General features: G+C 50.5%; 2 protein-coding genes across 10 annotated transcripts in view; both read left to right on the forward strand.

The window, feature by feature from the left end:
* LOC139237886 (mitochondrial adenyl nucleotide antiporter SLC25A23-like) overlaps nucleotides 1–12,236 on the forward strand; it is a 34,505-nt gene extending 22,269 nt beyond the window's left edge. For both annotated transcript variants that reach the window (XM_070867151.1, XM_070867152.1), the window contains exons 5-10: nucleotides 3,839–3,997; nucleotides 4,315–4,464; nucleotides 5,756–5,863; nucleotides 8,643–8,810; nucleotides 9,771–9,921; nucleotides 11,528–12,236. In XM_070867151.1, the coding sequence (XP_070723252.1) occupies nucleotides 3,839–3,997; nucleotides 4,315–4,464; nucleotides 5,756–5,863; nucleotides 8,643–8,810; nucleotides 9,771–9,921; nucleotides 11,528–11,712 (921 nt within the window). In that variant the 3' untranslated portion in view covers nucleotides 11,713–12,236. The remainder of the gene's footprint in view (nucleotides 1–3,838; nucleotides 3,998–4,314; nucleotides 4,465–5,755; nucleotides 5,864–8,642; nucleotides 8,811–9,770; nucleotides 9,922–11,527) is intronic.
* Nucleotides 12,237–16,023: 3,787 nt separating this feature from the next.
* khsrp (KH-type splicing regulatory protein) overlaps nucleotides 16,024–25,986 on the forward strand; it is a 55,977-nt gene continuing 46,014 nt past the window's right edge. For 7 of the 8 annotated variants that reach the window (XM_070867153.1, XM_070867155.1, XM_070867154.1 and 4 more), the window contains exon 1: nucleotides 16,025–16,422. In XM_070867153.1, the coding sequence (XP_070723254.1) occupies nucleotides 16,297–16,422 (126 nt within the window). In that variant the 5' untranslated portion in view covers nucleotides 16,025–16,296. Of the gene's footprint in view, nucleotides 16,423–25,986 lie in introns of all 8 variants that reach the window. The other variant, XM_070867160.1, reaches the window with a different exon arrangement.

A 25,986-nucleotide genomic window follows, 5' to 3' on the forward strand; every position in this document is an offset into this window, starting at 1 on the left:
GGGGAAGTCATAATGGGGAACAAAGAAATGGCAGACCAATTGAACAAGTACTTTGGTTCGGTATTCACTAAGGAGGACACAAACAACCTTCCAGATATAAAAGGGGTCAGAGGGTCTAGTAAGGAGGAGGAACTGAGGGAAATCTTTATTAGTCGGGAAATTGTGTTGGGGAAATTGATGGGATTGAAGGCCGATAAATCCCCAGGGCCTGATGGACTGCATCCCAGAGTACTTAAGGAGGTGGCCTTGGAAATAGCGGATGCATTGACAGTCATTTTCCAACATTCCATTGACTCTGGATCAGTTCCTATGGAGTGGAGGGTAGCCAATGTAACCCCACTTTTTAAAAAAGGAGGGAGAGAGAAAACAGGGAATTATAGACCGGTCAGCCTGACATCGGTAGTGGGTAAAATGATGGAATCAATTATTAAGGATGTCATAGCAGCGCATTTGGAAAATGGTGACATGATAGGTCCAAGTCAGCATGGATTTGTGAAAGGGAAATCATGCTTGACAAATCTTCTGGAATTTTTTGAGGATGTTTCCAGTAAAGTGGACAAGGGAGAACCAGTTGATGTGGTATATTTGGACTTTCAGAAGGCTTTCGACAAGGTCCCACACAAAAGATTAATGTGCAAAGTTAAAGCACATGGGATTGGGGGTAGTGTGCTGACGTGGATTGAGAACTGGTTGTCAGACAGGAAGCAAAGAGTAGGAGTAAATGGGTACTTTTCAGAATGGCAGGCAGTGACTAGTGGGGTACCGCAAGGTTCTGTGCTGGGGCCCCAGCTGTTTACATTGTACATTAATGATTTAGACGAGGGGATTAAATGTAGTATCTCCAAATTTGCGGATGACACTAAGTTGGGTGGCAGTGTGAGCTGCGAGGAGGATGCTATGAGGCTGCAGAGTGACTTGGATAGGTTAGGTGAGTGGGCAAATGAATGGCAGATGAAGTATAATGTGGATAAATGTGAGGTTATCCACTTTGGTGGTAAAAACAGAGAGACAGACTATTATCTGAATGGTGACAGATTAGGAAAAGGGAAGGTGCAACGAGACCTGGGTGTCATGGTACATCAGTCATTGAAGGTTGGCATGCAGGTACAGCAGGCGGTTAAGAAAGCAAATGGCATGTTGGCCTTCATAGCGAGGGGATTTGAGTACAGGGGCAGGGAGGTGTTGCTACAGTTGTACAGTGCCTTGGTGAGGCCACACCTGGAGTATTGTGTACAGTTTTGGTCTCCTTACTTGAGGAAGGACATTCTTGCTATTGAGGGAGTGCAGCAAAGGTTCACCAGACTGATTCCCGGGATGGTGGGACTGACCTATCAAGAAAGACTGGATCAACTGGGCTTGTATTCACTGGAGTTCAGAAGAATGAGAGGGGACCTCATAGAAACGTTTAAAATTCTGACGGGTTTAGACAGGTTAGATGCAGGAAGAATGTTCCCAATGTTGGGGAAGTCCAGAACCAAGGGTCACAGTCTAAGGATAAGGGGTAAGCCATTTAGGACCGAGATGAGGAGAAACTTCTTCACCCAGAGAGTGGTGAACCTGTGGAATTCTCTACCACAGAAAGTTGTTGAGGCCAATTCACTAAATATATTCAAAAAGGAGTTAGATGAAGTCCTTACTACTCGGAGGATCAAGGTGTATGATGAGAAAGCAGGAATGGGGTACTGAAGTTTCATGTTCAGCCATGAACTCATTGAATGGCGGTGCAGGCTAGAAGGGCCGAATGACCTACTCCTGCACCTATTTTCTATGTTTCTATGTTTACCCTGCCCTCGATCCTCACTGTGTACCCTGCCCTCGGGTCTCACCGTGTACCCTGCCCTCGATCCTCACCGTGTACCCGGCCCTCGGGTCTCACCGTGTACCCTGCCCTCGGGTCTCACCGTGTACCCTGCCCTCGATCCTCACCGTGTACCCTGCCCTCGGGTCTCACCGTGTACCCGGCCCTCGGGTCTCACCGTGTACCCTGCCCTCGGGTCTCACCGTGTACCCTGCCCTCGGGTCTCACCGTGTACCCTGCCCTCGATCCTCACCGTGTACCCTGCCCTCGGGTATCACCGTGTACCCTGCCCTAGGGTCTCACCGTGTACCCTGCCCTCGATCCTCACCGTGTACCCTGCCCTCGGGTCTCACCGTGTACCCTGCCCTCGGGTCTCACCGTGTACCCTGCCCTCGGGTCTCACCGTGTACCCTGCCCTCGGGTCTCACCGTGTACCCTGCCCTCGGGTCTCACCGTGTACCCGGCCCTCGGGTCTCACCGTGTACCCGGCCCTCGGGTCTCACCGTGTACCCGGCCCTCGGGTCTCACCGAATAGGGTGGATATATTCCTACACAAAAGGAAAATACTGCGGATGCTGGAATCTGAAATAAAAACAGAAAATGCGAGAAATCTCAGCGGGTCAGGCAGCATCTGTGGAGAGAGAAACAGAGTTAACGTTCCAGGTCGATGACCCTTCGTCAGAACTGGAAAAAGTTAGAGATGTGACAGGTTTTTAAGCAGGTGCAGAAAACGGGGGAGCGGGGGAAAGAACTAAAGAAAAGGTCTGTGATAGGGTGGAAGGCCGGAGAGAATAAGAGACAAAAGGGACGATGGTGCGAGACAAAAGGAGATGGTAATGGGACAAGTTAAGAAACAAAAGATGAGTCTAGATAGGGTGTAAATGGAGACTGCAGAATCAACAGGTGCCGTGAGAAAGAGAATATATTCCCGGAGATTTCATCACATGCGCCGCCCTCCCCCGCTCCCGCCATTGGTTGCCTGACACGTCCATCCTCGACGGTCACGGGGCCCCGCCTTCCCCCGGCCAATTGGAAAGCTCTCCCACAGTGGGGGGGTATTCCTCGCCTCGTGTCTGGGTCTGTTGCAGACATTGATGGAGATCGATCGCTGGGATTTCAACAACTCTATGTTGGTTTGTGCGATTACCTGGATGGTAGAAGGCAAACTCGATGGATGTTGGCCTGTGTTTGTCTAGTACTCCCGAAGGTCCCCTTGTAGCTCGGTGATCTTGGTCGGGCAGCGCTGAGCTGCTGAAACTGATCTCAGTCACCCGAGGTCAGGGCACTGCTTGCGATTCCCAGTCTTGCTCTTTGGTCTCTGTTGGAGCAAATGGGCTGCTCACACTCATTGGCAAGGCTCACATCATAGGCAGTCCCTCGAAATGAGAACGACTTGCTTCCACGCCAAAAAAGGATGAGTTCACAGGTGTATCAATGAAGGACCTAACATTCTGGATCCTGAACTACATCCTGAAGGGTGGAAGATACCTGTGGGTGGATTTTTTTAACGTGTGGTGGCCATTGTACACTAGCCACCACACGGGCTTGACAGAGCTAGGTCTTGGTCCAGTGGCAAGGATTACCCAGGACGACTGGAAACCTGCTCTGCTGCACGGACCGAGTGTGCGCACATATCGCACAGTGTGGGCTGGGCCCGTGCTGCCCCTGGGCCCCGAACTCACGCCTCTCCTCGGCCCCGAAAAGCTCACACGCTAATAATGGCCACTGCCACTGGAACAGGAGGAGGCCATTCAGCCCCTCGAGCCTGTTCCGCCATTCAAATAGACCATGGCTGATCTGTACCTGAACTCCATCTACCTGCCTATGCTCCATAATCCCTTCAAACCTTTGCCGAACAAAATCTCAGTTTTGACATTTCCAACTGACCCCCAGCCTCTGACCCCTTTCTCCGTTTCTCGAGTGTAACTGGGAGTTTCTGCCACGTTTCCGACAAAGTTAAGGCAGCTTCGAGGAAATTCGCCCCAAGCCCCTTTAAGTAAGAATGAGACTTGCCTAAATTCTGCTTCCCTTTGCTTGCAGTTCCTGGACATCGGAGAATCCCTGACCATCGTCGATGAGTTCTCGCAGACCGAGAGGCTGAGCGGGACCTGGTGGAGGCAGCTGCTGGCGGGCGCAATGGCGGGCGCGGTGTCACGGACCTGCACCGCCCCGCTGGACCGGCTCAAACTCTACATGCAGGTGAAGTGTGCTCACTGACCGTGGAGACAGTGAAAGGAGGCCTCTGGTGGGCACTGCAGCCTGACTCTGGATCCAGTGATCGGGAGCCAGTGATCGGGAGCCAGTGATCTGGATTTGGTGATCTGGATTTGGTGATCTGGATCCCGTGAGTGTGATCTGCCTCCTGTGCGGACACAATTGATGTCCCCTCTGACTGCAGGAGAGATGGCTGACTCACCGTGGCCAAGAACCCGCATTAGAACCAGGCCCTCCAGGATGAGGGAATGTTTAAAGTAAATGCACCTTGGGTGAAGATTAGTCCTTACTCTCCCCTCCAGGTCTTTGCATCCAAGCAGAAGCTGAACCTGGCCGGTGTGTGGAAGATGATGGTGAGAGAAGGAGGCTACATATCACTGTGGCGGGGCAACGGTGTGAATGTCCTGAAGATCACGCCCGAGACAGGCATCAAGTTTATGGCTTACGAACAGGTACATTGCGGGGTGGAGGGAGGAGGAGGGGGGAGCAGAGGAGGTGGGTGATGGAGGGGGGAGGAGGGGGACAGGGGGGGGGAGGTGAAGGTGGAGGAAAGGGGGCAGGGGAGGGAAGCGGGAAGGAGTGGAGGTGGGTGAATGGGAGGGGCGGAGGGGGGAGGAGGGGGTGAAGGGGAGTTGGGGGGAAGGGGAGGGAGGAGGGGGAGAAGGGAAGTGGGTGAAGTGGGGAGGAGGGGGGGAGGGGAGATGGGGGATGGGAGGTGGTGAAGGGGGGAAGGAGGGAAGAGAGGAGGTGGGTGAAGGGGATGGGACGAGGGGGAGAAGGGACGGGGAAGAGGGGAAGGGGAGGTGGGTGAAGGGGAGGAAGGGAGGGAAGGGGGAGGAGTGGAGGTGGGTGAAGGGGAAGAGAGCAGGGGGAAGGGGGAGGAGGTGGGTGAAGGAGAGGGGAGGAGGGTGAAGGGGGGGTGGGGCATGCTCAGCGATTTCACCTCCAGGAAAACCTTAGTGCTCTTGTTTGTCACCTGAATGTGAGCCAAAATATCGTGAACCGAGAAGATTGTTCATTTAGGGAGACTCTGTACACATTCTGTCTCCTCATGAGATGACAGTCATTTTCGAAAAAAACAGTCATTAAAATACTTTGTTGTCTAAAAAGTTGTGCTAAAAATAAAATCTACACAATTTACTTGAATCTCAAAGCCTTTTCAGGATGCTGAACACATCTTAATATGTCACACGAAAATAACATTGGCAATACTTGCTGTGGCTCAGTGGGTCGCACTCTCGTCTGAGTCAAGATGTTGTCGGTTCAAATCCCACTCCAGAGGCTGCTGCTCACATCATCAATATTCCAGAATTTAAATGAGTATTGTTTCAAAAGGAAAAATAACCCAACAGCTCCCTCAGAGTCACAGAACGGTTACAGCACAGAAGGACGCCATTCAGCCCGTGCTGGCTCTCTTCAAGAGTGCTTCAGCTAGTCCCTTTCCCTGTAGCCCTGCACATTCTCTTCCTTCAGACACTTATCCACCTCCCTTTTGAAAGCCACGATTAAGTCTGCCTCCACTCAGGCAGTGCCTGAATTATACTTAGTTAATAGAATCACACAGCTCAGTCGGCCATTCGGCCCATCGATCCTGTGCCGGCTCTTTGAAAGAGCGATCCAGTTAGTCCCACTTTCCCGTAACCCTCAATATTTTTCCTTTCCAATGACTGATTTTGTTATTAAAAGGCACTGTGATGATACTCTGTTGCTGAGACTTTCTTTTTTTTTAAAAATCTTGAACAGTATAAAAAGCTCTTTCTGGGCAAACACTCCACACTCGAGGTGCACGAACGCTTTGTTGCAGGATCGCTGGCTGGTGTCACGAGTCAGACTCTGATCTACCCAATGGAGGTAAGCAGCTTGTACAGTGTCTGAAGAACATAAGAAATAAGAACAGGAGTAGGCCATACGGCTCCTCGAGCCTGCTCCGCCATTCAATAAGATCATGGCTGATCTGATCATGGACTCAGCTCCACTTCCCCGCCTGTTCCCCATAACCTGTTATCCCCTTATCATTCAAGAAACTGTCTATTTCTGTCTTAAATTTATTCAATGTCCCAGCTTCCACAGCTCTCTGAGGCAGCAAAAGAAGGTGCCAGGACTCCAAGGGTTAAATTATCAGGAGTGATTACAGAAACTAAACTTGCATTCCCTGGAATATAGTAGGTTAAGGGATAATTTGAGTTAGGAATTAAAAGGAATAGATAGAGAGAAACTTTTTCGGCTGGTGAGGGCAAGGGGACATAACCTTAAAACCTGAGCCGGGCCATTCAGGAGAATGTTAAGAAATACTTCTTCACACAAAGGGTGGTAGAAGTGTGGAACTCTCCCACAAAAAGCAGTACATGCTTGCTCCGTTAACAATTTAAAATCTGAGATTGATAGATTTTTCCTAGACAAAAGTATAAAAAGATATGGAGCCAAGGCATGTGGATGGAGTTAAAATACAGATCAGCCATGGATATATTCCTACACAAAAGGAAAATACTGCGGATGCTGGAATCTGAAATAAAAACAGAGAATGCTGGAAACACTCAGCAGATCCGACAGCATCTGAACGGCAGAACAGGCTCGAGGGGCCGAATGGCCCCCTCCTGTTCCTACGTGTGAGTGCTGGCTGATAAGCAGCCCCAGCCTCCTGTGTCTCCACCACTCACTCCCAGCACAGTATTACCTGACAGAGAGTATTACACCTTACCAGCAGTCATCAACCACATAGGAACAGGAGGAGGTCAATCAGCCCCTTGAGCCTGTTCCGCCATCCAATCAGATCATGGCTGATCTGTACCTCAACTAAAACGAATAGCTTGCTCAAAGTGTTGCATTTTTTAATCACTGAATTAAAAAACAGAACTACATTTCTTCTGAAAACTAAAACTAGCCATCTTAAAAATTCACGATAAAGCGATGGGCCTAAAATTAAACTTACTGGTGGATCTTCCAACTGCAATGCGTGTGAGGAGTTAATATCAAGTGAGGATTCAAGTGATGTGGGGTTAGAGGGCTGGGGATAATTGGAACACAATATGCAGATGTTAATCTGTCCACATTTTAAAGTCATACACTGAGTCCTTATGTTTCAATTTCCCTTATAAATTCCCATGTCCACCTTTATAATGGGGATTGTGTGTGTAAACATGTCACACTGCAGTTACAATTCCTCACCAGTGGTGGCGCTGCAACAACTCAATTTGCAGGAGGCTGTCATTAAAGTATCACATAGTCAGTCCCCATTAGAAGTGTGGAGATAGGAATTTATAATGGAAATGTTAGGCTGACACTCCCAGTGCAGCGCGGAGGGAGTGCTGCACTGTCGGAGGGGCAGTACTGAGGGAGCATTGCACTGTCGGAGGGGCAGTACTGAGGGAGCGCTGCACTGTCGGAGGGGCAGTACTGAGGGAGTGCTGCACTGTCGGAGGGGCAGTACTGAGGGAGCGTCGCATCTTCGGAGGGGCAGTACTGAGGGAGCGCTGCACTGTCGGAGGGGCAGTACTGAGGGAGTGCTGCACTGTCGGAGGGGCAGTACTGAGGGAGCGCAGCACTGTCGGAGGGGCAGTACTAAGGGAGTGCTGCACTGTCGGAGGGGCAGTACTGAGGGAGCGCTGCATTGTCGGAGGGGCAGTACTGAGGGAGTGCTGCACTGTCGGAGGGGCGGTACTGAGGGAGCGCTGCACTGTCGGAGGGGCGGTACTGAGGGAGTGCTGCACTGTCGGAGGGGCAGTACTGAGGGAGCGCCGCACTGTCGGAGGGGCAGTACCGAGGGAGTGCCGCACTGTCGTGGGTAATATGACCTTACCATACAGTACAAATGCACACGAGGCCCATACTAGAGAGAAGGTCACTCTGTGACCAGTAACCTTTATTAGCCAGCACTGAAGTGGAGAGATGGGTGGAGCTTCCCCTTTTATACCTGAAAGTCCAGGTTAGAAGTGTCTCCCACAAGTTCACTACCTAGTGGTCAGTGTTCCCAGAGTGTACAACTTCGGTCAGTTTATAATTAGATTACAATGACAGTTGAATACATGACAGGAGGGGCAGTGTTGAGGGAGCGCTGCACTGTCGGAGGAACAGTTCTGAGGGAGCGCCGCACTGTCGGAGGGGCAGTACTGAAGGAGCGCTGCACTGTCGGAGAGGCAGTACTGAGGGAACGCTACAGTGTCGGAGGGGCAGTTCTAAGGGAGTGTCGCATTGTCAGAGGGGCAGTACTGAGAGAGTGCCGCACTGTCGGAGTTGCCGTCTTTCGGATGTGATGTAAAACTGAGGCTCCGTCTGCTCTCTCAGGTGTACGTAAAAGATCCCATGGCACTATATCGAAGAGGCAGAGAGTTGTCCCTGGTGTCGCAGCGAATATTTATATCTCAACCAAATATGTAAAAAAAACATTATCTGGTCATTATCTCGTGCTGTTTGTGGGAGCGTGCTGTGCACAAATTGGCTGTTGCGTTTCCGACATTACAACAGTGACTACACTACAAAATTACTTCATTGGCTGTAAAGCACTTTGGGACATCCTGAGGTCGTGAAAGGCGCTAGAGAGATGCAAGTCTTTCTTTCTTTCTCCCTCCAAGATTACTTCCAACACTTATGTTGACATACCCCAAGTTCTCACTAGAAATCCTTGCTGATTTAGATACTGAAGACCAGGCTGGGCCTGGGGAAGAGCGGCCAGTACATGGGGATCTTTCACTGTGCTCAGAATATGCTCAAGAAGGAAGGCCCGCGATCGTTTTTCAAAGGATACGTCCCGAACATTATCGGTATCATTCCTTATGCCGGAATCGACCTCGCCGTATACGAAGTAAGTCTCGAAAAACAGAAATGCTGCGGTGAAATTTCCTGCAGCATTCTCTGCCTGTGCTGTTTTTCCCTGCGTCTGTTGTGTGACACACTCGGTTCCTTCCCTCAAACTGCTTCCACTTCCAATTGTGACAACTTGCTCAGCCCCAGTGCGGAAAGGCCATACCGGCACTGTCCTATTGGCCGTTTCCAGTGGGCCTCCCGTGGAGCTCCCACATGCCCACCTTTCTGACACCCGAGTGAGGACAGTGCGAGTTTTACACTCGGCTACAGCTGCGGGCAGTTCTGGTCACCACGTCACAGGAAGGATGTGATTGCACTTGAGAGGGTACAGAGGAGATTTACCAGGATGTTGCCAGGACTGGAGAATTTTAGCTCTGAGGAAAGATTAGATCGGCTTGGGTTGTTTTCTTTGGAACAGAGGAGGCTGAGGGGAGACCTGATTGAGGTGTATAAAATTATGAGGGGCTTCGATAGAGTGGATAGGAAGGACCTATTTCGCTTAGCAGAGGGGTCAACAACCAGGGGGCACAGATTTAAAGTAATTGGTAGAAGGTTTAGAGGGTATTTGAGGGGACATTTGTTCACCCAGAGGGTGGTGGGAGTCTGGAACTCATTGCCTGAAAGGGTGGTAGAGGCAGAAACCCTCACCACATTTAAAAAGTACTTGGATGTGCACTTGAAGAGCCGTAACCTACAGGGCTACGGACTGAGAGCTGGAAAGTGGGATTAGGCTGGGTAGCTCTTGGTCGGCCGGTGTGGACACGATGGGCCAAAATGGCCTCTCTCCGTGCTGTAAATTTCTGTGATTCTATGATAATATGGGAGAATGTGCCCCATGTGTTGAAGCACTGGAAGCCCCTGCACCCCACGGGTTCTCCCTAATCCAGTCTCGTTCTCTGCTCTTCCCGGTCCCGTGCTGCCCTCTCTGCTCATGTCTTTCTCTTTCTTTCCACACCAGACTGTGAAGAATTATTATTTACAAAGATACGGCCACAACAGCACTGATCCGGGAGTCTTCGTCCTTCTTGGCTGCGGCACCATCTCCAGCACATGTGGTCAGCTGGCGAGCTACCCACTGGCCCTGGTCCGCACCAGGATGCAAGCACAAGGTGAGAGTTCGGGCTTTCTGGGTTTGGTTCAGGTAACGCCGGGAGCATTGCGGCCGCAGCCCGTGGGGCTGATGTAGGACACTCCGAGCCAGCGGCCTGGGTAGGTGACCTCCCTCAGCACACTGAGCTGAGCAACTCTGCTGACCTCAGCTGTCTGGCAGAGGCAAAAGCTGCGGGACGGGGGAGCGAGGAAAGAAAAGCAATGGGACAGCGATTATCTGAGCCTGCACTCGTACACTTCCCAGGGGCCCAGTGCAGAGGGATAGTGGCAGAGACTGGCCAGTGCCCTGGGGGTAGAGACTGGGCAGGGACTGGGAGCAGAGACTGGGCAGGGATTGGGGGCAGAGACTGGTAGGGACTGGGATCAGAGACTGGAAGGGACTGGGGGCAGAGACTGGTAGGGACTGGGATCAGAGACTGGCAGGGACTAGGGGCAGAGACGGGCAGTGCACTGGGGGCAGAGACTGGCAGGGACTGGGGGCAGGGACGGGCAGTGCACTGGGAGCAGATACGGGCAGGGACTGGAGGCAGAGACGGGCAGTGCACTGGGGGCAGAGACTGGCAGGGACTGGGACGGGCAGTGCACTGGGAGCAGATATGGGCAGTGCTCTGGGGGCAGAGACGGGCAGTGCTCTGGGGGCAGAGACGGGCAGTGCACTGGGGGCAGAGACTGGCAGGGACTGGGGGCAGGGACGGGCAGTGCACTGGGAGCAGAGACTGGCAGGGACTAGGGGCAGATATGGGCAGTGCACTGGGGGCAGAGACGGGCAGGGACTGGATGTACTTTAATACACAATGTGAATCACTGCACTGAGCCTTCTTGCTCGGGCGGGTGACAAACCGATGCCTGGTGTGAGGGCAAGGCAGTTGAAGAAGAGGATAAACTCCCCCTAATCCTTTCCAATCCCTCCCACACAGACAGGAGTCTAATGTCCATCCAACAACTCACAGGCCACATGATCAGAGACTCTGGGCATCGCTTAACTGTTCAATGTATCTGAGCCGAGGGCACTCTCAATAGGTGTGAGCCTGCGGGGTGAGGTGCCTGGGAGAGATGGGGGTGGGGGGGAAAGTATGTGTGGGGGGGCGGGGGGAAGAGTGTGGTCTGGGGGGCTGCTGGGGGATAGGCTGGTCGGGGGCGGGGGGGAGTGTGGGGGGGAGGGAGGAGTGTGATCACGGGGGGAGGGGGAGGTGTGTGGGAAGCAGGGAGGTGTGGTTGGGGTTGAGGAGTGTGGGATGGAGGGGGGAAGGGGGGGGCGAGGGGGGAATGTGTGGAAGGGGGGAGTGTGGGAGGGGAGGAGGGAGTGTGGGAGGGAGGGAGGGGGAAGAGGGAGGGAGTGGGAAGAGGGAGGGAGTGGAGGGGGGGGGGAAAGAGTGCGGGAGGGAGGGGGGTGTGGTCGGGCTGGGGGGGAGGGAGTGGGAGTGTGGGGGTGATTGTGGGAGGATGGGGGGGGTGAGTGGGAGGGGGGTGAGTGTGGGGGGTGGGGGTGAGTGTGGGAGGGAGCTGGAGTGGGGTGGGGTGAGTGCGGGGGGGAGCATGTGTGTGTCGGGGGGCGTGTGGGGACAGTTAAAGAGCTCACCCTCAGCCCTCTGCCTCTCCCCACAGCTGTGATCAAGGACGAGCCACAGCTGAACATGTTTCAGCAGTTTGACAAGATCGTGCGAGGGGAGGGCTGGTCCGGCCTGTACCGGGGCATCACCCCCAACTTCATGAAGGTGGTGCCCGCCGTCAGCATCAGCTACGTGGTGTACGAGTACATGAAGTTCTTCCTGGGAGTCAGCTCCAAGTAACCGGCTGCTCGCAATCATGCTGGTCCTTTCCTTCGCTCTGTGTCCTCGCCAATCGAAATACTCGAGGAAGAATGTAGCATCCCGCCAAATCTGAAGACCATTTATTCCCCCTGATCCTCCAGCGTCTTAATCCCTGCCCCCTGCCGGGTTTGGGTTTGAGCCGACAATCTTGCATCTCTCGGGGAGCTGCTCTGTGCAGCGCCCGGCTCTGGAGTACTCCCGCGGGCCTTCAGCCTGCCCACGGCTCCTCAGTCTCGACTCCCGGTCTCCCCCGAGGGGTGCACACATGTACTTTGCAGCAGGAAGCACTGCACTTGGTGACTGGCGATCGGCAGCCAACAGTCTCACCATCCCGGCCCGGAGAACTTGCTGCTTCAGGCTGAGAACTGGTCCGGCACGGTGCATGCTGCCGGTACAGCTGGCTCACTTGGTAATGCATGATACATCTGCTGCTGAATGTGCTGTCGAAACACTGAATGTATGTAATAATAGTTTTAATAATTTAATAAACTTGTTTCCTCTTATTGCCTTGCTGCTCTTTTCTGAGGTTGAGGGAAGCGGGGGGGCGGTGAGGGAGGGGAGGGGATGGGGGCAGGGAAGGAGAGGGAATGAGTTGAACTGAACTCCAGGATATAGTCGATGTATTCACCGAGGCATATGAAAGAATGGGCCTTAAGCTTAACATCCATAAGACAAAGGTCCTCCACCAGCCTGTCCTCACCGCACAGCACTGCCCCCAGTCATCAAGATTTATGGCACGGCCCTCGACAACGTGGACCACTTCCCATACCTCGGAAGCCTCTTGTCAACAAAGGCAGACATTGATGCGGAGATCCAATACTGCCTCTAGTGCGCCAATGCAGCCTTCGGCCGCCTGAGAAAAAGAGTGTTCGAAGACCAAGCCCTCAAATTTAACACCAAGCTCATGGTCGACAGGGCTGTGGTAAGTCCCGCCCTCCTGTATGGGTCAGAGGCATGGACGATTTACAGAAGACGTCAAGTCGTTGGAGATATATCACCAACGATGTCTCCGCAAGATCCTGGGAGGACAGAAGCACCAACATCAGTGTCCTCGCCCAGGCTAACATCCCCAGCATTGAACACTGACCACACTCGATCAGCTTCATTGGGCAGGCCACTTAGTTCGCATGCCAGACACGAGACTCCCTAAACAACTATTATATGCGGAGCTCCTTCATGGCAAACGAGCCAAAGGTGGGCAGTGGAAACGTTACAAGGACACCCTCAAAGCCTCCCTGGCGAAGTGCGACATCACCTGACACCTGGGAGACCCTGGCCGAAGACCGCCCTAGGTGGAGAAAGTGCATCCGGGAGGGCGCTGAGCTCTTCGAATCTCAACGCTGCGAGCGTGAAGAGATCAGGCACAGGCAGCGGAAGGAGCACGCGGCAAACCAGCCCCACCCCGCCTTCCCTCGACGAATATCTGTCCCACCTGTGACAGGGTCTGTGACTCTCATGTTAGACTGTTCAGCCACCAGAGAACTTACTTTAGGAGTGGAAGCAAGTCTTCCTCGATTTCAAGAGACTGCCTATGATGATTGCAGAGTCCGAGGACAGCAGCCCTGCCTCCACCTTTACAAGCACACAACGAAGGAGCACAGTGAAACCCTGCATTTTATAAAACTGATAAGAAGGCAATATTGGACTGGGCTCCGGTAGAGAACTCGGGTAAGACAGATCACATTTTTCGGAAAGCTCGGTGTGTCAGGGACATTGTTGGAGTGAATGAAATCCAAAAGTCACGACACTGTCACTGTTCACTTCATATCTAATAAACCGTGACCCACACAAGGCCCCATCTATGGCAGGGGTGAGGGGTGAGCATTGGGGTAAGGGACTTCGGCTGGAACATGGTGGCTTTTGCTGGGTTGTTCAAGATCTGTCTTCTCTGGCTTCTGAAGTCAGAATGGATCAAATTACAATTTGCAAAGTCAGTCAGAACTTGGGCTGGGTGGTTCCAATTACACATTCCAGAGAAACTTCAGGGTGTGGCTTATCCTCCAAGGGGACCAATCAGCAATAGGTCATTTGATAATGGAGAGCCAATCAGAGGCACAGTGGCCATTTTATTAGTACAAATAGACACAGCCATAAATATTGGCCAGGACACCGGGGATAACTCCCCTGTTCTTCTTCGAAATAGTGCCATAGGATCTTTTACGTCCACTTGAGAGAGCAGACAGGGCCTTGGTTTAATGTCTCATCCAAAAGCTGGCACCTCTGACAGTGCACTTAACACTGCACTGAAGTGTCAGGCTAGATATTTTTGTGCTGAAGTCCCTGGAATGGGACTTAAAACCCACAACCTTCTGACTCAGAGGCAAGAGGCACAGAACCACAGTTGGCATCATTTAAAAATACTCAATTGGTTATAAAACAGGTGGGGACATCCTGAGATTGTGAGAGGTGCACTGTAGTAGAACCATACAACAAAGGAGGCCATTCGGCCCATCGTGCTGCTTCTGGCTCTTTGTACGAGCTGTCCAATTAATCCCACTCCTCCTGCTCTTTCCTCACAGCCCCGCAAATTTCTCCTTCTCAAGTACTTATCCAATTCCCTTTTGCAAGTTACTGCTGAATCTGTCTCCACCACGCTTTCAGGCAAGTGCGTTCCAGATCACAACCACTCACTGCGTAAAAAAAAGTTCTCTCCTCATCTCTGGTTGTTTTGCCAATTTCTGTTCTTTAAATCTGCGTCATTTTCTTACCGACCCTCCTGCCACTGGAAACAGTTTCTGCTTATTTACTCTATCAAAACCATTCATGATTTTGAACACCTGTTAAATGTCCCCTTAACCTTCTCTGCTTCAAGGAGAACAACCTCAGCTTCGCCAGTCTCTCAACATAACTGGAGTCCCTCATCTCCTAGAACCATTCTAGCAAATCTTTTCTGCACCCTCTCTGAGGCCTTGACACCCTTCGTTAAGAGCGATGCACAGAATTGGACACAATACTCCAGTTGAGTATTCCTACAACAGTGACTGCACTTCAAAAAGTACTTCATTGGCTGCAAAGCGTTTTGAGACGTCTGGTGGTCATGAAAGGCGCTGTATAAATGTACTGGACTGATTAGATGGAGGAAGAATGTTCCCAATGTTGGGGAAGTCCAGAACCAGGGGACACAGTCTAAGGATAAGGGGCAAGCCATTTAGATCTGAGATGAGGAGAAACTTCTTCACTCAAAGAGTTGTTAACCTGTGGAATCCCCTGCCGCAGAGAGTTGTTGATGCCAGTTTGTTGGATATATTCAAAAGGGAGTTAGATATGGCCCTTACGGCTAAAGGTATCAAGAGGTATGGAGAGAAAGCAGGAAAGGGGTGCTGAGGTGAATGATCAGCCATGATCATATTGTTTCTATAGATGTAGTCCTTACTACTTGGGGGATCAATGGGTATGGCGAGAAAGCAGGAATGGGGTACTGAAGTTGCATGTTCAGCCATGAACTCGTTGAATGGCGGTGCAGGCTCGAAGGGCCGAATGGCCTACTCCTGCAACTATTTTCTATGTTTCTAAATCTTTCTTTTCTTTCTTTGAGGCCTAACCAGTGTTTTTTTAATCAAGGTTTAGCACAACTTCCTTGCTTTTGTACTCCATTCCTCGATTTATGAAGCCCAGGATCCTGTCTGCTTGTCCAATTGAGTCCAGAACTCGAGAGTCGGCCAGTTGGGGCCCAATGGCATTCGATGTAATTCTGCAAGATTTTCTCTCAAATTAAGTCACTTTTCTCACAGGGAATTAAAGTAGTGCATGATAAATGTCACACAGCAACTGGCCCTGGCTGTTGACGGTCGGCCCAACCTGCAGCAGACTGCAGGGCTTCAGGGAAATTCTCCTTCCCTCCATTTCTCCACATGCTTCACTCCTGCAACGTGAAGCCGCCGTCCCGCCTTCCGTCGTTCTTGCGATTCCATTGGCCAATTCCGCTGCCCATCAATCCCTCGCGCCGCTCGCCTTCCCATTGCCGTGACCAGGAGCCCCGCCCCCCCCTCCGGTTCCTATTTTGTCATTGGAGCACCGGCCCGTCAATCAGTGTGCGTCACGGAGAACCGGCCTTCCCATTGGAGTGGCGTGCCGTCAATCGAAGCGGGGGGCGGGGTCGCGGAGCCGATTGGTCGCAGCGGCACGTCACTCGCGCGTGAGGGCCACGCGCGGCCGGCTTCGGCATTTGGAGGAAAGGTGGGCGGGGCGGGGATGCGGACGTCAATCAAGGAGGAGGCCAAGGAGGGCGATTGGTCGGACGGGCCCGTCGATCAGGCGGGCAGCCAGAGCGCCCGCCCCCTTTTCGCTCCTCCCGCTCCCCCCGCCCCCCTCCGTCTCTTGGCGGTGTCGAGGCGGGAGCGTCGGGAGCCATTACTGCCGGCGGCCGGGGCCTGCGAGCGAGCGAGCTAAAGTTTGAGCGGCCTCTCCCACCACCACCACCAGCCCGTGAGGAGAAGATCCGGAGCAGAAAGCCCCGAGGCCTTCCTTTTTTTTCCCCCCTTTTCCCCCCCCTCCCCCCTCTCTGCTCCCACCCACACAGCCCGGCGGCGGACTCGACTGTGTTTTTTTTATTATTTGGGGGAAATGGCGGATTTCGCGACGGCGGCGCCCCCGCACGCAGTGGGAGCCGGCGCGGCCGGGCCCGGGCCGGGCGGCGCGGCCTTCAAGAAGCCGGACGCTTTCGCGGACGCGGTGCAGCGGGCCCGGCAGGTCAGTTTGAATGGCATGAGGGGGTGGGGGCGGGAAAGGAAAAAAAAATAAACGGCGGTGTCCGCCCGGGTGTGAGGTGAGGTGAGGCTGAAGCCTGACTGACTAGGCCGCACTGAGGGGGGAGCCCGCGCACACACACACACTCTCACACCGAGCCAGGCTTCCCTCCGTGCGGGGACCCCGGGGATAGATTTAATTCCGGGCCGCAGCCTTCCCCCAGCTGCAGATTGGTCTCAACGTGGGGGAAGAGCGAGCCGAGCCCCCGTCTCCCTCCTCACGTTGCCCGGCTTCAGAAAGTGAAAGCTTTGGGCCCAGGGAGTGTGCACCCACCGTGCGGGCCCTCCCCATCCCCAGCTACAAAGGGTGCTTACACCTCACACCATGCTCTCCAAACATGTGCCATTACTGACATTTTTCACTCTTTTTATTAAAAAAAATCATTTGATTCAATTTGAGATTTAAATTGCATTAATGGGATTAAATATATATATTAAAGATATTGTAGTTGGCATCACACTGGGTAGGTGTGAATGAACCTTGAATTTGGCTCCCCAATTTTTTTTCTGGTACAAATTGAGAAGCTTCTTGCTCTTGCCTGTCGAGCCAATATTTAATCTTCCTCGATCAACGTAGCACTAAAAACAGATTATCTGGTCATTATCACATTGTGGGAGCTTGCTGTGCGCAATGTATCCTCCACGTTTCCCACATTACAACAGTGACTGCACTCCAAAAACGCTTTGAGGCATCCGGTGGTCGTGAAAGGCGCTTTATATAAATAAATGCAAGTCTTTCTTTCATCGACGTTCACCCAATCTCGAGAGAATGTGTGGGTGGGTGAGGCTGGTGCAGGAGCCCCGTTCCCCTAGAAAGAAAGACTTGCAATAATATAGCTCCTTTCGCGACCACCGGATGTCTCAACGTGCTTTACAACCAATTAAGTGGAATTGAATGGAAATGTGTTTCCATCAGATCGCCACCTCCAGGATAATCTCCTGTTCCATACTCTCTACTCTCTAGTCTAAGAAACATCTTTCCCATTCCTTCTCTCTGGTTAGTTGAAGATACCCCTGCGTTTTCTCTGTGAGCAGGCATGAAAAAAAAATGATTCACATGCTATCATGCACTGTAATAAAAGGTAATTCACCCCAAGATTGTAGTAAAACACATTGTAGGTTTTGTTGGGGGAAATATTTGCCTATAAATTGTAAGTGAAATCTTATGTGCTAAAAATTGTGGGAAACCTATTGTGGTATTTTGAGTGAAAAAGTACTGAAATGCATTGTTCGAATTTAGACTCTGGAAATTTCCTCGTTTTTCTACATATGAGTGAATTTTGTGTTTAAGGTGTGAGATGTCAGTGCAGAAGCAGTTTCACTTTGTGAGCACTCCTATGTCGGGTATAACGTGGCTTTGCTGCTGAGTAAACATCCATTTACTAAGCCCCAACGGTGAAAGACGACTCGTGTAACTTTGCATTTCCCCTCACATACTATCCCTTTGAGCATTTCAATGTTGTGTGTTGGTGCCAAAACGTGTATTGTTGTGGACAGTACTGTGGGCTCCTGCTCACCAGAAACGACAGCACCTGATCCAACCTCATTTTATTGAGGACACAAATGGACATGTCATTAGTGGGATTGAGGTCAAAGAGCAATGTGCATTGCAACTAACTTCCAATTTTACTCCTGACTTTTTTTGTTCATCTGCATGCTGAGTGAAGTGCACTAAATATTTGTGGGTTGTTAGAAAACATTGGAAGTGTTTCAGTAAAGATCCATGGTGAGGGAATGCAACTTTTGCATGATGCTCCTCGAACTGTGAAAAGCACCTGATAGTACTATTACGGATTCTGTCTTTCCGAACTTGCATTGTGTCTGGAGGAACATTTTGAATGGGGAGAAACACTGACAGGACTGCGATCACTGCTGCTGGTAGTTGTGGGAGCAATTAGTTGTGATGAAATGGCTGCAGTGCAATATTTGCCAAAGCCTATGGGTACCAAGATAATCTGTAATAATCATTGTGACGATGGATGGTGGTGCTGTTTGTGGTGTGGAGTGTGTAAATTGTAGTCAATTCATTTTGGGATGGGGAGAGAAAACGCAAGTAGTCAGGGTGGGTTGTGAGTGTACGTTGCATGTGGTGAGGGGAAGGAAGAGAACTGAGAGGAAGAGACAAACTCAGAAAATTGGGCATTGGCTGGATCTGAAAATGATGCACCGTATGGAGAGTCAAGACTTGGGGCCAATAAGAAATAACTTCTGAAAATTAGAATGCCTTCCATTGTGTCTCTTCCCCTCAATTTGCTGACTTGCTGAGGTAAGGGTTTGACAGGTGCTGGTATTGTTCCTACTTTTGCCATGGTGACCACTTTTCGTGTTGATGCAGTGTGTTGTAGCTGAGCCCAATTCAGTTCCTGTTCAACTTAACATGCACACTTCCAGCAAAGGTTATTTGGTGATGAGGTGCAGGAGTCCTGGGATTAATCCCCTCAATTTAGGGTTGTTTAGACATCCTGTGGTACCCAGCTCCTACTCTGGGTGACATTAGCTGAAGCCCTTCTGGTCATACTTCACTGGACAGTGCAATGACTCCCCCATCTGGAATGCCACGTTCAGTTCTTGGCACCACACCTCAGGAAACACATTGGCATCGAGGGGTTACAGTGCATATTCACCAGAATGACACTGAGGCTTAGTGTTAAATTATGAGGACAGGTTGCATAAACTTGGCTAGTGTTCCCAGCACTGGAAGATTGAGGGGCGCACTTATCCAGGATTCCAGGCGGTTTGATGGAGTAGATGGAGAGACATTATTATTTCTGGGGGAATCCAGAACAGGGAGCACAATCTTGGAGACAGGTTTTTACGAACAACGATGGACAGGTAAAAGACCTTCTGGTCCATCAAGCCTGTCCCACACAATTGCGATACCTTGTGGATCACACCATATGCACTCCATCCCACCTGAAACCATGTGATCTCCTGAGAGTGTCTGGGTGATCGAAACTAGTCCAGGCGATCACCCTGGCCTTGAATTCCTGCAGTACCTACCTTCTGTAAGAGGTGATCGCCGCCGCAGCCAGAAACAAATCCAGCTTTAGCGTGAAAGAATTCAGCGAGTCTGCATCCACGGCACGATACGGCAGCTTGTTCCAGAGGTCTACTATTCTCTGGGAAAAGAACCACCTCCAGATGTCTAACCTAGATCTAGCCTTATACAACTTAAATTTGTGACCCATGATCCTGCCTAACCCAATTAATTGAATAACTTCTTCACACAAAAGTTACTGGAAGCTGAAACCCTCTTCCCCCAAGAGGCTGTGGATTTTGGGGAGTGATTTCAAGACTGAGATTGATAGATTATTGTTGGTTAAGGGTATTGAGGGATTTGGAGTGAAAATGGAAATCAGATTGGTGGAACGGGCTCGAGGGGCTCAATGGTTCCTGTTCCCAGAAATTCAAGAGCTGTGGAAAAATTATTAAAGGATTATGTAACTGAGCATGTTTCCTCCTTTTTCTGAAAATTCTCTCCCCTCTTCTTGAACTATTGATTCCTTGCTTAGGTGCCGATGGCCAATTGGTATCGACCAAGTGGCCGATCCAATGTGGCACGCAATGTGCCCACAAAGGCCTCCATAGCTGACGGATCCTCACCTCGCCTGCCATCTTGGTAATCTACCAAGAGGAGCCACTGGCTATCATTTAAGAGTAGGGACGATTACATTCACCACCCACCTGCCTATCTCCAACTGGGAGTGCTGATGACTTGTGGTCTCCTTGCTGTGGGCCTGGCTGAGGTCAGTGCTGACGGTCATTTCCTGATCATATACCCAAACCAATTGAGCCATTGATGCTGAAAGACATTTCTGGGAGTGAGTTGCCCCATTGTTCTGGAAATGAAATGGCTGCTCAACAGCGAATATATATTCAAATAGAGAATAAAGACACCCACCAGCATTCTGACAAGTGGGACACTGACCCAGTAACTTTTGTACCCAGTATCTTCCCCAGCTGATGTCTGGCTCCAAACTGAGGAATGAAGGTTTGATCCATTTGCTGCAAATTCTCTGACATTTAATCTGTTGATTACCAAGAAGTAGTGGATAGTTTGCACTTAATATACTAAATGGGCCCATCTCTAAGCTCAGACAGCTCATCTAACATAAACAAGTTATTTGGTGCTGCTCTTGTTGCCTCAGTGGAGTGTGATGCGAGCCTGGGCAGTCCTTGTGCACTCCAGATAAAAGCGTGGAGCAGGTCAAGGCCTTTTGACCTTCCAAGCTCATTCTGTTTTCTAGACTAGCATTATTTTCAATTTGTACAAGGCAAGATTTCTCCATCCTTCCCACTGCCACCATGTCCATTCCTGGGGATTAGCCTAACCTTGCATTCGACATTCATCCTTGACATGTCATTTCTGTATTCCCAACAGTTCAGGAATCGTCATGTTCCACATGACATTCTGTTTCCTTAACAGTCCTCGGCTGCATTGCAGGATGTGTTCATCCACCTTTAATGTTTAAAAAAAACTAGCATCGAATTTATTATTTCCCATGTATATTCATTAATTGCTCAGGGGGAAGGGTACATATCTACAGTAAAGGTGAGTGTTAAGCTATGCAATAAATGTGAAGTTATCCACTCTGGTAGGAAAAATACAGAAGCAGAGTATTTTTTATGTGAGATTGGGAAACGGTGTTCAGAGGGACCTGGGTGTCCTTGTACACATCACTGAAAGTTACCACGCAAATGTTGGCCTTTATTACAAGAGGATTTGAGTATAAGAGTAAAGACGTCTTGCTGCAATTATACAGGGCCTTGGTGAGACCACACCTGGAGTATTGTGTACAGTTTTGATCTTACCTAAGGAAGGATATACTTGCCATGGACGGAGTGCAGTGAAGATTCACCAGACTGATTCCTGGGATGGGGGGATTGTCCTATGAGGAGAGATTGAGTAGGCTTGGCCTATATTCTCTAGCGTTTAGAAGAATGAGAGATGATCTCATTGAAACATACACAATTCTTACAGGGCTTGACAGGGTAGATGCAGGGAGGATGTTTCCTCTGGCTACGTAGTCTAGAACCAGGGGTCAGAGTCTCCGAATAAGGGGTTGGCCATTTAGGGCTGCGATGAGGAGGAATTTCTTCACTCAGAGGGTGGTGAATCTTTGGAATTCTCTGCTCGAGAGGGCCTTGGAGGCTCAGTCTTTATATTCAAGACAGAGATGGATAGATTTCTAGATATTAAGGGAATCAAGGGATATGGGGACTGGCGGGAAAGTGGAGTTGAGATAGAAGATTAGCCATGATCTCAGTGAATGGTGGAGCAGACTCGAGGGGTTGAATGGCCGACTCCTGCTCCTATTTAATATGTTACTATCTGAGCAGGTCCTTTTCTCTCTGAGCTCCTCATGCACTCTTTCCAGCTGTGGGGTATTAGTCAGTGACCAGAAGCTTGAATTGTGACTGTTTTCCCCTTATTCCCCCATTGAGACACATAAGGCTCAAATTTCCCCAGGAGTTGCCCTGCTTTTTTTTTTGGAGCAAGTAGCTTTTTTTGGAGTAACTTAAAAATTGCAAATTACTCAATTTAACTTGCTCCAGTGTAAGTCAGTTAGTTTGGGTTTTTTTTAAGTTTCGTTTTTTTTCTCCAAAAGGGGGCGCGACCAGCCACTTACGCCTGTTGTCAGACAGGAAGCAAAGAGTAGGAGTAAATGGGTACTTTTCAGAATGGCAGACAGTGACTAGTGGGGTACCGCAAGGTTCTGTGCTGGGGCCCCAGCTGTTTACACTGTACATTAATGATTTAGATGAGGGGATTAAATGTAGTATCTCCAAATTTGCGGATGACACTAAGTTGGGTGGCAGTGTGAGCTGCGAGGAGGATGCTGTGAGGCTGCAGAGCGACTTGGATAGGTTAGGTGAGTGGGCAAATGCATGGCAGATGAAGTATAATGTGGATAAATGTGAGGTTATCCACTTTGGTGGTAAAAACAGAGAGACAGACTATTATCTGAATGGTGACAGATTAGGAAAAGGGGAGGTGCAAAGAGACCTGGGTGTCATGGTACATCAGTCATTGAAGGTTGGCATGCAGGTGCAGCAGGCGGTTAAGAAAGCAAATGGCATGTTGGCCTTCATAGCAAGGGGATTTGAGTACAGGGGCAGGGAGGTGTTGCTACAGTTGTACAGGGCATTGGTGAGGCCACACCTGGAGTATTGTGTACAGTTTTGGTCTCCTAACCTGAGGAAGGACATTCTTGCTATTGAGGGAGTGCAGCGAAGGTTCACCAGACTGATTCCCGGGATGGCGGGACTGACCTATCAAGAAAGACTGGATCAACTGGGCTTGTATTCACTGGAGTTCAGAAGAATGAGAGGGGACCTCATCGAAACATATAAAATTCTGACGGGGTTAGACAGGTTAGATGCAGGAAGAATGTTCCCAATGTTGGGGAAGTCCAGAACCAGGGGTCACAGTATAAGGATAAGGGGTAAGCCATTTAGGACCGAGATGCGGAGGAACTTCTTCACCCAGAGAGTGGTGAACCTGTGGAATTCTCTACCACAGAAAGTTGTTGAGGCCAATTCACTAAATATATTCAAAAAGGAGTTAGATGAGGTCCTTACTGCTAGGGGGATCAAGGGGTATGGCGAGAAAGCGGGAATGGGGTACTGAAGTTGAATGTTCAGCCATGAACTCATTGAATGGCGGTGCAGGCTAGAAGGGCCGAATGACCTACTCCTGCACCTATTTTCTATGTTTCTATGTTTCGGCCATTGAAGCAAATTTGGCCAGCTAAAGGTTACTCCAAACTAACTTAGGCCAGTGTATGTGGCCACTTTTGTAGGCACAGAAAAACCTTCCTTACTTTTTAAAAAATCAGCGTAGATTGCCAGAGGTGGGGGGGCGGAAGATGAGTTAGAGGATTCTAAAGCACTAAACACGTTCACAGCATCAGCACAACATCTTCAGCAATCTTCACGACATCAAAAGTAAATGAAAGATAAATCAGCTACTGCAAATCGAGCAGTCCTGCATTGCCAACTGCAGAACTGCTAGCTCTTCGGCTAGGGGCGGCAGGCAGCATGACTGTAGGGGTGAGGGGTGTTTTTTTTTACAGTTCCTAAATGTTGTGTGGTGATAATGGAACATGATTCAGTTTTGATGCAAAAAATCGTATTGGAAAGTTTACAATGCACTTCAACCACAAGAATAATAGAAAAGAAAGGCTGCACCCATCTCTCGCCCACATCGGGGAATGTGCACTTCCTCAGGGGTGTTGATGGTGGGGGGGAGGGGATGGCTGGGGGCCTGGCTTGGGTCTCGACAGAGGCTGATGTGGGGATTGCAGTGGGAGTGGCATTTGATTGTCAGGCCTGAGTGCCCTCATTGCAGCAGCTAGCTCCCTCATGGCCTCTGCCATCATTTGCACTCCCTCTGACATGCCAGTGCTGATATTTCTCCCAACAATGTCGCAACCTCATCACGCACCCCACTGACGGCCACGAGTGATCGGGTAAGGACATTGGTCTCCTCACCCAATGCATGATGTACAGCTGATGAAGGCCGCATCTCAGGAGAGACTGGCCGGCTTCTCCTTCCCCTCGCCATGGGTCTGCATAGTGGCACCCCTCCAGTGCGAGGCGCAGGCTGGGATGGTGGGGCTCTGGGTATTCCAATCTGCATTCCACCACCGCCACTGGGACCCGCAACCTCGGAAGTGTGAAACCAATGAATGTTGTGGCAGAGCTCATGGAGGTGTCTGGCAAAGTGATGCCCTGTACCATGGACTGATCCATGTCACGATGAACACATTTCCATGGACCCCTCCTCCCCCCACCCGCCTTGATCTGGAGCGGACGCATCTGGATGATCTTGTTGATCTTCAGGATTATCTTGTTCTGCAAAATGCAACAGATCAGTCAAATGGTTAGCAGGAAAGGAGGGGGCAGGATGGGTGGAATGAGTAGTCTGACGTGTGGCAGGCCAGTCAGCAGGTTGATTTGAAGGGCGACAATGCATTTTCATGATTGACCCTCACCCTCGAGTGTGGGCCCAGCTTGTGCAGAGCTGATTCTTTTTCTGCAGGTGCGACTCAGCAAGGCAGCAACCCTCTGTTCCGGGGTGATAGTTAGTGCAGATTTGGTGGCCATCCTCCTGTTCTCGTTCTCTCCTTTTTATTGTCAGCCAATTTCTTCTGCAAAGATGACAATATAACTTTTGCCACATGGTGAGCTTCTGATGGATGGGACATATACAGATGATCACAGTAACAATTGCAATTACATTTAAAACTCAAGATAATACTTACACTCACTACAAGACCAACGTCCTGCCATTTCTTTTTACACTGGCTTCCAGTTCTTGCGGTATTCACCCCTGCGGAGAATTCTTCTGCAACTAGGTTCCAGCATATCATTTCTTTGGGTGGAGCTTTTGTGGGACCACTCTTACTGATATCCAGCTCCTGCCATCTCAATTACAGTGACTAGTTTCTCCACCTCCTTATGCAAGAAGTTCTTCGTTCTTGTTGCATGCTCTTACGTCATTGGTGTATCGGATTCACACTCAAGTAATGTTGAAAAAACACAGTTCTCACCTTGCATGCACCTATGCAGCACCTCTTTCCACTCCCTCAGCCACCCAAAGATCAATATTAACACCTTACCTTCCAATATGGCCCACTGCCAATGCTGTTGATGCACTGAGGGCGCTCTCCCTTTAAATGGCTGATTGCCAAGGTTCCTGGCCCACTGCTTCAACGCGCATACGCGCACCAACATGCATCCCCCTGCTGGCACTTGAAGACACGCTGGGCCCAAGCCCTGCCTGCGCTGAGCAAGCGTAACCCAAGCTCCGCTTCCCGCAGGTTTCTTAGTGCCTCGCCACGGGACAACAGGGATCCAGGAGCGGCCAAATTATCTCGGTAATCCACCACAAAGTCGGCGCACCACGTCTAACTACGCCGCTCTGAGGGGCTGGGGAAATTTGGGCCCCTAATGCCCTCGCCAAGCTGTGATCAATTAACTCGGTGCGGCCCAGCGTGGTTAATACTGTACCACTTGTTGGGTTTATCCAGTCACTGGGGTGACCAGCCTGGGAATAGCTTGTCAACTATTGAAGTACCACCAGAATTATCCGCTTCTAGGGCTCCTCTGGGAGTCATGAGCCTCCAGTGAATGGCTGAGCTGTACAAATGGGGCATGACCGCCTGGTTTGATCCCCAGCAGGGGTGGTTGAGGTGCTACACTTGCCCCCGGTGCTCTGTTAAAGAAGAAAATGAATCTTGGTGATCGCAGCTGAAAAGTGTGTTTGGGTGTTGGGTGATGGGAGGTTCAGGGCCAGCTCGATGAATCCTGCAGGCTTTCGCTATCGGGATCCCCATATAAATGGAGAACTGTGCCCTCATCCAGCTTCAGGGGTGGAGCACATTGGTGAGGCAACATTGGAAGGGAATATGTAATGTGTCTTCATATTTCTTTCCTTTGTGCTCAGTGAGAAGTGTTGATACTGGGGAATAGAACCTTCCTCATTCAGCTGCCCAGTGTCCAC

This window comes from Pristiophorus japonicus, chromosome 24 (assembly GCF_044704955.1).
Source record: "Pristiophorus japonicus isolate sPriJap1 chromosome 24, sPriJap1.hap1, whole genome shotgun sequence".
NCBI lineage: Eukaryota > Metazoa > Chordata > Chondrichthyes > Pristiophoridae > Pristiophorus > Pristiophorus japonicus.